The sequence below is a fragment of the Dermacentor andersoni genome, chromosome 7, assembly GCF_023375885.2.
Source record: "Dermacentor andersoni chromosome 7, qqDerAnde1_hic_scaffold, whole genome shotgun sequence".
Lineage (NCBI taxonomy): Eukaryota > Metazoa > Arthropoda > Arachnida > Ixodida > Ixodidae > Dermacentor > Dermacentor andersoni.
In genome coordinates this window covers 116,387,053-116,399,537 of record NC_092820.1, presented here as the reverse complement: position 1 = coordinate 116,399,537, position 12,485 = coordinate 116,387,053, and the positions used below count along the sequence as shown (strand labels likewise).

Genomic DNA, 12,485 nt, shown 5'->3' with positions numbered 1-12,485 from the left:
CGTCAAGGTGTGAACGACCCCGCCACGATAAATCTCTCGATGCACTAGCAAAATGATCACGCGCGCGACCAGGTGGCCGCATGACAGTGAAGCAGGTGTCTCCAATATGCAATCCGAATGCTCTAGTACACTTACCCTCCAAGTAGGTAATTTTGAAGACAGCGCACATGAAAAGAAAATCTTTAGGATAGCGGACTGCGAATTCGGAGTCATCAGGTTGGTGTGCTTCGTAGGCTTGAAAAACGATTTCCTCGTACGTTCTCCTAATTACCGGTGGGTTATCATCTTGATCTAATCGGAAAGGATCATAAGAATGCATAAGTAGTGAACAGATGAAGGAATAAATAGATAAATACAGTTAATGGTTAACGATCAAGAGAGCCATGCGTTATGTAGCGTCTGTGTCATTAAGACTGAAAGACGGGCTAGTTGGTTCGACTTCGTTGTGTTAAATTTTGTCTTCTTTCAGTGTGCGCTAAACTTTCTCAGTGTCATTTCTTAGATGAAAATAAAAAATTCGACCGAGATGTTGATTTATTTATTTTCGCAAGTGGTCCCAATAAGTGGGAGTCTCCCATCATGTCGTACCTCGTAATTAAATTGTGACCATAGCACGTGAAACCACAGAAATATTTTTAAATCTATAGAATATTTATTTTTTACATAGCCACAGCCCGAAAACGAATTACAACGGGGTCGGTTCGCACAAATATAATATTGTGAAATTCCGTGGGTGTGTACAGAAGAGATAATCAGGCACCATTATATAGGTCGATTCCAGAGAACATATCAATAAGTGATATATATTTCCAACTCACACTACAAAAAGAAACATTTCTGCAGTTTCGAAAAAAGAGACCCGACCGTTCGAAGCGTAGACACGGTTACATGCGCAGAAACCTGAGAAAATGTTACCTGAATTGAAGTCACAATTAAAATTACAATGTAGATCATCTAGCAACCTAGAAAAAGAACAAAATGAAAGAGGAGCCCAGAGAAAGGTTCACAATGCGTTGAGATCCCTCGCCAGCGCGTTCAGAAAAAAAAAAAGACCTAAGAACGGCTCGTAAAAGATGGCGCGGAGAAAAAAAAACGTTGTTTGGAACCCCATTCAAGAATAACGTGGTATACATTTATTCGTTATTTAAATGCAATAAATAATCACACAAGTACGTGCACAAGACGAAACACCCTAACAAACCTTATGCTGCCGGGCATTCATTCCCCATGAAGTTTGACGATTCTTTATTATTTGTATTTTTTCAGGCAGACTAAAGTGGCGTCATTAGGAGAAATCACAACTACATGTGCAGGCAAGCAATTCCATTGCTTGCCTGTATATTTAGAAAGATTTAGAAAAATTAGATTTTAGAAAAAAAATCATGGTTTTGACTTCGCAGTGCGGTATGCTTCTTTCTTAATTTCATATTCGTGATCAATGCGTACAAATCTATAGGAGGGCGAGAAGAGATAGGGAGACACTTAAGGCTGCGCTTTTAAGGGTATGATACGATAGCTTAATTGTTCCCTTCAGTGGTTTTGATCAGGTAAAACCATAGGGGAGGACCTATATAGGAACGTTCACCAGGGCAGAAGGTTCGATTTCTTGACCAAGCCCCTAATGTACACGCTGTTGTAAATGAACTTGCGTTTTAAGAGTACAGAGAGGACGTGGTCCTGTTCCGCATCACGTTGCAACATCTCCTCGGTAGTATCCACTAAAATTGGCGCGTTCTCGGTGGGGCCTTTGGTGCCAAACTGCCCAGTGTCGCTGTAGAGGAGGCGACGTATCAGTAGGAAGGGCAGCCCTGGTCACACTAGCCGCTCAGCGACCATATCGAGCTTAGGTCAGTGTGGAGGTTTAGGTGGCAATACATTCTCGGTTGCGAAGTTTGGGATGCCATCCCGACGCATAGGCTGCATACAGGTCCGACACACGACGAATGCAGACACGTCCGCTTGAAACGCTTCTGTCACAACACTAGAGTGCGTTTCCGGAAGGGGCTTTAGGCCGTTCTTGTGCCACAACCAATCGCACAGAGAGCAGTAAATACCGAATGGGTTCTTGACGAAACGCTTCTCCAACATGTTTGCAGCTGCACACCGTCTGCTGCTCCATTACAGTGGCCCTGTTCCGAGCTCGTTGTTCGGTCTTCTTCAACAGCGCAAAGGACAAAGACAAGGCGAGGGCACATACACAGCGCTGTTTATGTGCACTCGTCTCGTCCTTGTCCTTTGCGCTGTCGAAAAAGAATGTCACACCAGCTTGCCCAAGTTTCCACAGTGTCGTTGTTCAGTTTCAGCTTGCCACCTCAGCCGCATAGCCTTCGCTTGTTTGTGCAACGGAAGGCCCCCTTGACGCAAAGCCGCTTGACCACCGCCTCTCGCTTTTTTTGTCTTACTGACGCCTAGGTCGCTTAGCTTCCGCTTTTGGCGCCGGACACGCCTGGCGTTCGCTATTGAGCTCCTGTCAGTCGCGATCTAAATCCGTGATTTGCGATGCAAGGCTTCGCTTCTCGCGTTTGCGGCAGCTTTCCGCGCACGCCATGTAGAAAAAAAGATTCAATGAGAGGAGACACTCGGCGAAAACTGCAAACAGGGAACACGTCACGCCTAGTGCTAATCCCACCCGTTAGTTGACGAGAGCATCACAATAAAAGAATGTGAAACGAGCTTACAGACAACGCTTCTTTTTATTCTTTCCCGCTAAAACTAAAAGAATGCGTACAAATGAATTTATATTTTGCGACTTATTTTTCTTGCGTTATCTAGCAGCAAGCTACCGGCACGCCAGGCGCGACAGATGCATGCGTCATGCGCCAAACAGGCCTCCAAAGCAAGCGAGGCCGGTTGCGGTTGTGTAGTTCGCCTGTTCGTCGACTCGTCTCTTTTGGATATAGCGTGTTTCTTGGGCTCCCGGTGTATTCTTGCGTTCCATCTGCACTTCGACGCGACACCACTGCACTATTGGACTACGACAAGGTGAGAAATGTTGTTTGACAGCCTGCGACACATTAAAAGCAATTTTGCTTTTACGGCACGGAACCGAGAGTTGTGACACAGCGATAAACAGCTCGGTTGTCCTGGCGTAGTTATATTGTCCTAATGACTCGTACTAGGATATGTCTGTGACGTTTTCTATGAGCCCCAACATTATTATAACTCATTCCAGGAGGTTTTAGGGCCCGCTCGCCGCACCCCGCTTTGTGACGCAGTCAGCGAAAAGCACCTCGGTCGTCTGACGTAGCTTCGCGCGTACTCATTATTACCGGGACAAGTTCTGGCACTTTTTCTGGGTCCGAACTTTGTTGCAACTGATTTCGTTACTTCTTGCGGTACTTTTCAAGCGCACTGGCCGCGCCCGGCGTTGTGACGCAGTCAAGGTATAAGCAGCTCGGGTGTTTGCTGCAGTTAGATTCGCGTGTACAGAATCTTAGTAGGACAAGTTAGCGACGCATTCTCTGTATCTAGAAAATTAGTTTAATTATTTTCGTTACTTTCTGGGAGAATATTGAGGCAAGCTCGCCGCGCCTGGAGTTGTGACGCCGTTAGCAAGAAAGCAAAGAGGCCGTGATGATAGTTAGTTTGGCGTGTACTGAATCTCAGTGGGACAAGCTTGTGGGACGCTTTCTACGGCTCCGCAACATATACCTTCGTTCCGTACTCACACTTGTCGAAGACACGACGAGCGATTGCAAAGAGTGTTTCAACTGGATTGTGCTGCTAGTGCCGGCAGAATGGCAAAAAATAACGCCGACGATCTCAAAAACCAAGAACTCGAAAATTCAGTCTTCTGAACGACTAAAAACAGGCTTTGCAACCAAGCATTTCTCTTGAGTGCGAGTAGAAGGCATTCTTCGAGCTTCTAGCATGGTCTGGCTCAGAGCCTGTATTGTGGCCACCTCTGTGCATGTGGCATACTATCGCGTCGTTATGAGGCCAAGTTATTTTGGAAACGCGCTGTCACCCTTGCCTTTGTGCTCTGAAGGTGCAGAAAATAATGCCCGGGAAGGAGGGAATGCTTCGAAATGAGCTGTTTTCTTCATAATTTATAGTGTGCCTTGGTATGAGTCGGGTGCTCCTATTGCATGCTGCTGTAGAGTCGTGTGGGCTGATCCCGAAGAAAGAGCAGTACCGGGCCGACCCGCGACGGAGGTGAAGCAGGCTTTAAGCACTCCGCCTGCTTGCAAAAATAAGTTTAATATCTTTTGGTCCAAATACAACCAGCATCAGGTATTAAGCTCATAAGAACATATAGTACACTTCGACCAGCGTCAGCGATCGCACCGCCCTCCCTGTCTTCGTCGGCATTCGAAGCGCTTGCGTATCCCCTTTCCTTTCCTTCCGCTCCCCGTGGTGGTGGTTTCGTAAGCGGGCGGCCCCCCAGTACCGCGAAAGGAAAAAAAATGTGAGCGGTCAATAGACAGTTTTAGTTACACGTACGTAGAGGCTTTGCGTACGTAGAGCTTCTACATGTCAGCAGCGCGCATGCATAGAAGTTAGCGGGGGCGCGCGCGTCTCACGGACGTACGTGAGATTCAATTCTTTGCGTGCGTTTCTTGCGCACGTAGACAGCTTCGCGCGGGAGTTCCGCGAGATCACGAACAAGCGATAGCGGGCCGCGAGCGCGCAGACGGTTCGCATCGAAACACGGCGACAGGATTGAATTGGCTACAGCCGTGTTCACATTTCCCCATAGATGGAGCTACGGGGCCCCTCTTGGCGTTCGTCGCGTACGTGTAGCTAAAAGCGTTTCAGATGGCGTGCACGTAAGGTACGTAGGCTTTTCACGTTTGCGTACGTGAAGCCTCTACGTACGTGTAACTAAAACTGTCTAATGTGGCCCCGATCCCACTAACTTGGAAGGTTTCATCACTGCTACGTCCCACCGCCACGACGTCTACGGTGGGGCGTCGACCAACGCACGATCGCTTTTGCTACGGTGAAGCAATGTGTGCCCTAAGGGTGCGATGACGTGCGTGTCTGTTCTACGCGCTGGAATTCCTTAGTAAAAGGTGTCGCACCGCGTTTTGCAACAATGCATGGGTACGTATACACTCCGATGACTCACCATCTTCCGAGGCTCAACAACGTGGAGGAGTGACTAGCCGCGCCTAGCTTTCGATTTGTGCGCATACGGCGCTTGAGGCGTGGCTATGCACAGCTCGACATTAACAGGCCCACATACTAAGCTTTGCTCCTCTTCCACCTTAACAAATTGGAAGGCACTGGCTTTTTTAGTTCTACAATACGCTAATGGCCCCCTACCACATAGCACAAATCACTATTTAATGCGGGTTTGTGTAAAGCTGGAAATAACCTGCACAGGAAAACGTAATAACAAAGCGCAGAATTGTGAATATTGACTGAATAACTGTTAAAATCTCAACTGGAATATATTGCAGTCAAGGTTCAGTATAGAAACAATCAAGACAAGCACCAATTTTTATGCAACAATTCCAAAAGTCTAATGAAATGGCTTCATTTTGCAGTTTTAACATTGACTCTTAAACATTTTCTCAAACATTGACGCATTTTCTAAAACGTTTTCTACCTGGTTATCTCGACAGTTGGGCTAGAGTTGCTATTTCTGCCAAGCAAGAAAAGCTTCAATATTGCGTGGCTTAAATTCTGAAGAGTGAAATGTACGGTAACGTGAGTAAAGGAAATTTGGTTATTGTTGTTGCTTAGCTACCAGTGCGTGTTATTTTGTATCCCTATATTGTCCGCCTTTTCGGAAAGCTTTCCCGAAATGATGTAACACCGCTAGCAACAACAACATTATCAAAAGCTGCATACAAATTAGGGAGGTGTCATGTCGAATGCAGACCAAATTCTATTGCTGCTCCCAGATACCGAATACTTATTCTAAGGCCCCAATCCACGAATTAAACGCATATTCTTTGTAGACTTCAAGCAAGAACTGCCGCTAATTCTGATTTTCCGACTCGCAAGCACTCTAAAAAAATTACAAAATACGTGCCCAATATTACAGCAAAGCTGTCTATAGCTAAAATCACGGGATTTCATCGTGGCGTAACGTCGATAGAAAACTATCATCATCAATGGCTCAAACCCCCTTAAAGCAGTGGCTAGAAACACTACGGAAAGTTAAGCGAACAGTGCATGCATTCCTTGGAATCACGCATACAACATACAGGGCAGCATATGTTTCAATAAAGAGCTAGCTAACAACAAGCATCCGAACCGCCTAGTTGATAACAACGCAGTCCATGCTTGCCGGTAAAGATTACTGTGGCGAGAACTGCCATGGCCACGCCCACCTAACTGCTGCATACAAAACAGGGAATGACGTAACCATACTTTCTTACGTAAAAGAAAATCCCGCCAGGCAACCTGCTTGTGTCAAGTGATTTTTAATGCACTGAATAAGAATTGCTTTGTCAAAGTCTGCAAGATATAACATTTTTAGTAATATATGAGGATACACAATGCATGAGAGAATTCGGAGTCTCTAGAGAAGACGTGGAGATTGGATTGGAACATATTCTTTGGGAGCATATCATGAAAAGTTCGAACAGTTTAGTAGAAATTTATCATCGGGGTTGCCCGTTTTGTGCAATTCTGTGTACAAATTTACGCGCTCTAAATTTATTCGCTTTAGTTTTACGTCTTTCGTTTATACTGCCTAAACTGTAGTTAGCATAGAAGAGTTCAGGTATATTTTTGTAGTCCTGTAACTATTAAAATGATGCATTTGAACTAATATTCTCTCCGAACAATCAACCTACATCGTAGGTTTCTCATACTGTTTCCTTGAATCGGAATTTGCAACCTTCCTTTACAAAGTTTGCGACACCTTGTGTATTTTCTCGTTGAACTGGCTGTAAAAATACCTTCGCTTTCTACGCAGTTGCTGTATAGCGTTTGTTCACATGCAGTAAAAATATTTGCCACCGGCCATTTACATACCTATGCAACTGACATTCATAGCGTTGTATTTTGCACTGTCTCCATCCCTGGTAAACGTTGCATTGCAATGGTTCCAATGTGCCCTGAAATAATAAAAAACATGATTTGTTTAAAGAGAAAGCACAATATAACGATGTGCAACAGCCTTACGGTCTGTTAAAGGCACAAGCGTCATTGCTTGATCTGTACACATAATCAGAATAACACCGTTCTTCGAAGTAAAAATCGTGATGTTTATGCGTGTTGTTGGAGGTAGTTGCATGGAGACGTACCCATACATCCTGCTTGTACATCTGCGAATAAATAAAAGCGTCGAAGGTATCATGTTCAAAAGGAAGCAATAAAGCTCGCCGTCATTTTAGCGCTCTTCATTTCGCTGTCCGATATATGCGGCATATGGTGCACAACAGAAGATTGTTCAACGAAATTCAACGCAACATTTCTCCGGCCTATTTGTTCCTAGATAGTTTTATACATCTGCGCATTTCAGTGAGTGCGCGTGGGAAAAACAAACGTTATTTAATTTATGCGAGAGTTGTGTATGGGGCCTAAGGCCAAGCGTACTACGTGGCGGGAATTGCATACAAAGCGACGCATATACTGAGATATTGCAGTGTCTGTAGTGTGTCGAAGACGCCGCCGATAAGAAGAGATATCAGTATTGTAAAAAAAAAACAAAAAAAAAACACGAAGAGCAAGAAGAAGAAGCAGTGTCTGGGGCGCGGTATTAAGGCAGTCCGGTCTTGTTGCTGTTCCTCATGACAAGTTTGTCTGTCTCTTGAGTTTTGTGACGTGGCGAGAAATACGCACAAGCACTAACAAGTAATGAAAGTGCCGGCTGAAAGTCAGTGTCTCTGGCAATGGCCAAGAGCGCTTACGTTGCCTGCTTATCGCAGCTATTTGCTGAGTGCAACAGGGTTGGTAATATCGATCAACAATTATTCGAATAATTGATTAAAAGTTCACCGCAAAACGATTAATGTTAATCGATTTACACCTCTCATTTAACCGACTTAATGCATAAGACATGTTCGATGTCCACAGTTTCACAGACATGTTAACAGTCCACAGACATGTTCACAGTTTGACAGGAGTGGCGCGAAAATTTTGAAATCGCACTAGAATGGAGGAGCACGAGCAGTGACTGTGCGGCTGTGTAGAGCGATTGACGACTGTTTTTATGAGTCCCGAGTGAAGTAGAGCCGCGGGCTTACCCTCTGTTTTACCACACGCCACCACGTCAGCGGAAGCCGGAGGCCTCAAATGCCACCGCAATTCAAGGCATACTACAGCAACGCAGTCATTGATGCTTGTTTCTCCTTGAGTTGACTAAAGACGTGGCAAAGCGTTCTCGCCGGTTCGCAGCATGTATATGACATAGCGATGGAGTCCATGTCGATTCCAGCAAACCTATAGCTTCTGAGCGTCTATTCTCGCATGCTGGTTGTGCGGGCCTTCAGAGAAGGTGTGGGTTTCACCCAAACATCCCAGCCAATTTGAATTTCCTCCGCTTTGTAGGAAACAGCACGTGGCTTAAAATCCTAAAGCCGCAACATTTTTTTCCCCTGAGCATATTGCAATTTCTTGTATATGTTAGTTGGACTTGACCTTAACCTTCTGCCATTTTTTTTATTTATTGTTTAACTGTACAGTACAGGGATTCTCTAGCGCCATGTAACTTTTGTAATTCTCCTCTAATTGTCAGATTATAACACAGATTGTGCATCGTTTCAAAGGTGACTAGTGCCAGCTCTATTCAGTCTTTAATAAATGAAAAATTATTCTGTGTCGCAATTTATTAGCCTCGTGTTCGAGTGATGGCGGCAATCTGAACTGAGCTCCGATGACCAAAGTCAGTGGATCAGACTCTGTCGTATGCTACACTGCTCCACCTGCAGAACAGCTTCAGTTTCACGTGTTTTCTGATGCTCTAACTGCCTCTCGCGTAACACGGCGCTCTCCAATTACTGTCTGATCTTTTTTTAATGTTAGTTCCATAAATGAGAACGTTAGGAACATAATCGAATACCGTAATACTGGGATATTGCAGGCCAAAAGCACCATTTGATTATGAGGCACGCCGTTGTGGCGGACTCCGGATTATTCTTTACCCCCAGGAGACCATTACCGTGCCCTCAGTGCACAGGAGACTGGTGTTTTTTTTTTTTTTTGCATTTCAACCCCGTCTAAATATGGCTATACCAAAACACTCGTGCATTTGACGTATCCGCTGTATCACCACCCGATGGGGTAGCCCAGCGGCCATGGCATTGCGCTGCTAAGCTCGTGGTCGCTGGTTCAATTCCTACTGCGGCGGCCACATTTCGATGGGGGCCAAATGCGAAAATGCTTGCGTATACAGAAATTTAAGTGCGCGTTAAAGAACAACAGGCGGTGAAATTGAATGGGGAGTACTCCATTACGGCGTGCCTTAATGTCATATGATAGTTTTGGAATGTAAAATCGCCGAATTTAATATTAAATAGAAAATTCCTATATAATAACATCAATCGCGGGCAAGGACAAGATCACTTGAGTCAGTCACAAAACATCGCGCCTAGCGAGTAAATGGGTCTACGCAGGATTTGAAATGAAGGCACGGTCATCAGACTCGTTCACAAACTTTCGCGTCGGCTAAGTAGTTGCATTGTAGTTGAACACAAACTTGAAATTTCGCTCCTAATTCTGGTCACTCGGTGATGCATATACGTGTAAAGCTTTTTCCGATCAGAAAATCTGTCTTTTTTTTCAGCGATAAGAATTTATCTCGAATGTAGGTTGCACCATGCTCTATCATGTTTGGCAATCGCCAAAAATGTTTCACGCTATTTTCTTGCAAGTAAATCTCATTACTACTTTCTAATGCAAAAATATAGTTTCTTGGAATTAGCCCTGGACTATTTCTGATCGACGCACTTTCGGACTACCGGAGACCACTCGGAAGACATCACTTCATCAGCATAAAAATAAACATATTGATCAAAACAGGGGAAAAGAAGAAACGCTTGTGAACACCTTACTACGCCTTTGAACCTCTACGCTCCCTCCCCGTGCTCTAAAATTGCATTTCTAGCTTGGTTCCACCTTTCAAACATTAAAATAGCTTTCTACAAATGTAGATACATGTACTGCAACCTTTGTAAACTACGCGACAAAAAGTTCGATTAATCACTTCTTTGATGAAAAACCGTATATCAAACGCAATTATTCGAATAAAGCCAAAAGGATGAATAAATAATAGTCAATCAAAAAAAAATAATCGACTTTCTTAAAATATATGTCATCGTTTTCATACATTTTATCTCTCCACTTTATATTTCTGTGATATGCCCATATAGGAAGATCTATACAGAACAACACAGAATGATCTATTCATCATACCCATATCTTCATCTATTCAGAATACAGCGCAGGTTGAAAAGTGTCTCACTGACGGCAAAAGTGACATAACTTCCGTTTGTTAAGAAAATTTCACGCTGAGAGTTACCTTTACTACTGACGTCCAAGAGCCACGACTGTTCACTTTTAGCGTGGAATTCAAATGAGCAAGCAGTACGAAATAATCAAAGCGTGCCATAGCAGACGACTGTAAAATCCTGGAATAATGACCACTGCATATTGTGTGGCTATGGTGTTAGGCTGCTGAGCACGAGGTCGCGGGATCGAATCCCGGCCACGGCGGCCGCATTTCGATGGCGGCGAAATGCGAAAACACCCGTGTACTTAGATTTAGGTGCACGTTAAAGAACCCCTGGTGGTCAAAATTTCCGGAGTCTTCCACTACGGCGTGCCTCATAATCAGAAAGTGGTTTTGGCACGTAAAACCCCATAAGCTAAGCTAAGCTAACTGCATATTGTGTGAGGATCAATTTTGCCTTCACGCCTTCTAAATACCAGAAAAAAGAGTTAGCGTGAGCGCTTACTACTTTTTTCCGTTGTTTACCTTGCGATATTTAGCAATCCCCAGTGAGCAGACGACTTATAGGAAAACGTGCGAACAAGAGGTGGAGGAGTAACACGTGAAGCCCTTTAATTGACTCCTGCTTGTCGCAATATAAAAACAAAATCTGTTTTAGACATTACACCAAACATTGCTGTGTTTGCTAGAGGCGTTTGAGGGATAATGCGCTATGGCGAAAAATTAGGAAATATATTTTCTTTAAGCAATAGGGCAGTGCGTTTTCAATATTTAATGGTATCATTATGTGCGGGAAGCACGTCGTAAGTTATATTACGAAGACACTCGGATCAACACCGTAGTAATTTGCTTTCTAATATTGGGTCCATCAAATGCGAAATTCCTTCTTGCTGTATTTACCCCGTGTTAGGAAAGCAATCCTAAAGCTTATCAATGCTATAAATTGAGAAACGAGCCTTTATAGCACCGCGATATCACTTGCGTTATCGCTGAAGGTAAGGTCGTGGAGAACATTCGCACATTAACAAAACGGTTCATTAACGTGAGAGGAGACAACCACGCTGATTTCCTTGTTAATATGAGGACTGAATTGGCGATCCAGAGTTGTGAAAACGTCATCAAAGACAGTCTTCCATGGAATTTAAACGCTACATTCTGATGCAGTTTTGTGGTACCAAATTTTTACTTTACCGTCAGAATCTTCATATGACGCGAAGAGATATTAACATCAGTGTAATAAGTACCCCTAAGTACTTATGACAGCACATATGGCATTTCACGTGTGCCCATTATCTGCTGGTTTTCAAAGGAATCACAGCAATGTCAATTTCAATGTGGCTTCACAGGCGGTATTAGGAAGGAACGCAAAGAAAACGTGATATTGGAAGGAGTAAGCAAATGAAGATAATCGCAGGGCATCATTTGTATTTTAGACATTATTTGTTGGTCTTTATTGGCTTTCTCGTTGTCTATCATTGCGTTATTAGGGAGCACGTATTCCAAGACATTGCCTACTTCAACTCAATTAATATAAACTGATAGCTCCAGATGACTAGCGTTAATGGACTTACCAGGGTAATATCAGGGAGCGGTGGCTTCGGTTTTGCCTGGATATAAAAATGACAAATGACAAGACTTGATAAATGAGAACTTCACCCACCAGTTCTTTAATAGCACATTTAGTGTCTATATTTCCGAAAAATGGTCCGTTTGCGGCAATTTTACCTTCCACGACATGACTTGAAGTTCATTTTTCGAAGATAACACATACCCGAAAGTTGCTGATATCATTTGAATCGCTCGCCACATCCAGTGCTTGTGGTTCGACATAGAGAGAACATCGAATTTATAGAGTACGGCTGCTTCTTTTGATGTTCTAGCATGTACAGTACATACCATCGAGTACTCCGCTTCCCTGCGCCAGCTCATGCATATTAGACTCGCGTAAAATAAATTGATGTTTAGCATTTAAATGTTTCGTCCAATAAACGTTTTTCCAACTTGCGCAAATGCGAGTGGTACGCTATCGGCAGATTTTTCTGTCAGCTATGTGATATTTTCTTCCCGTGTATCTTGCGTAAATGTTTCCAAGTTGGGATAGAAGTACGAATTGCAGAAAGTCATTTATCACATC

General features: G+C 43.8%; 1 protein-coding gene and 1 pseudogene across 1 annotated transcript in view; both read right to left on the bottom strand.

Annotated features, from left to right (window-relative positions):
• The window catches only part of LOC126534923 (uncharacterized), a 77,865-nt gene that overhangs the window by 54,540 nt on the left and 10,840 nt on the right, over nt 1-12,485 (bottom strand). The window contains exons 2-5 of the mRNA XM_072289508.1: nt 11,923-11,958; nt 7,084-7,226; nt 6,934-7,016; nt 136-291 (exon numbers count right to left, since the gene is read on the bottom strand). Coding sequence (XP_072145609.1) covers nt 136-291; nt 6,934-7,016; nt 7,084-7,226; nt 11,923-11,958 — 418 coding nt within the window. The remainder of the gene's footprint in view (nt 1-135; nt 292-6,933; nt 7,017-7,083; nt 7,227-11,922; nt 11,959-12,485) is intronic.
• On the bottom strand, nt 4,102-4,282 carry LOC140219648 (U2 spliceosomal RNA; annotated as a pseudogene).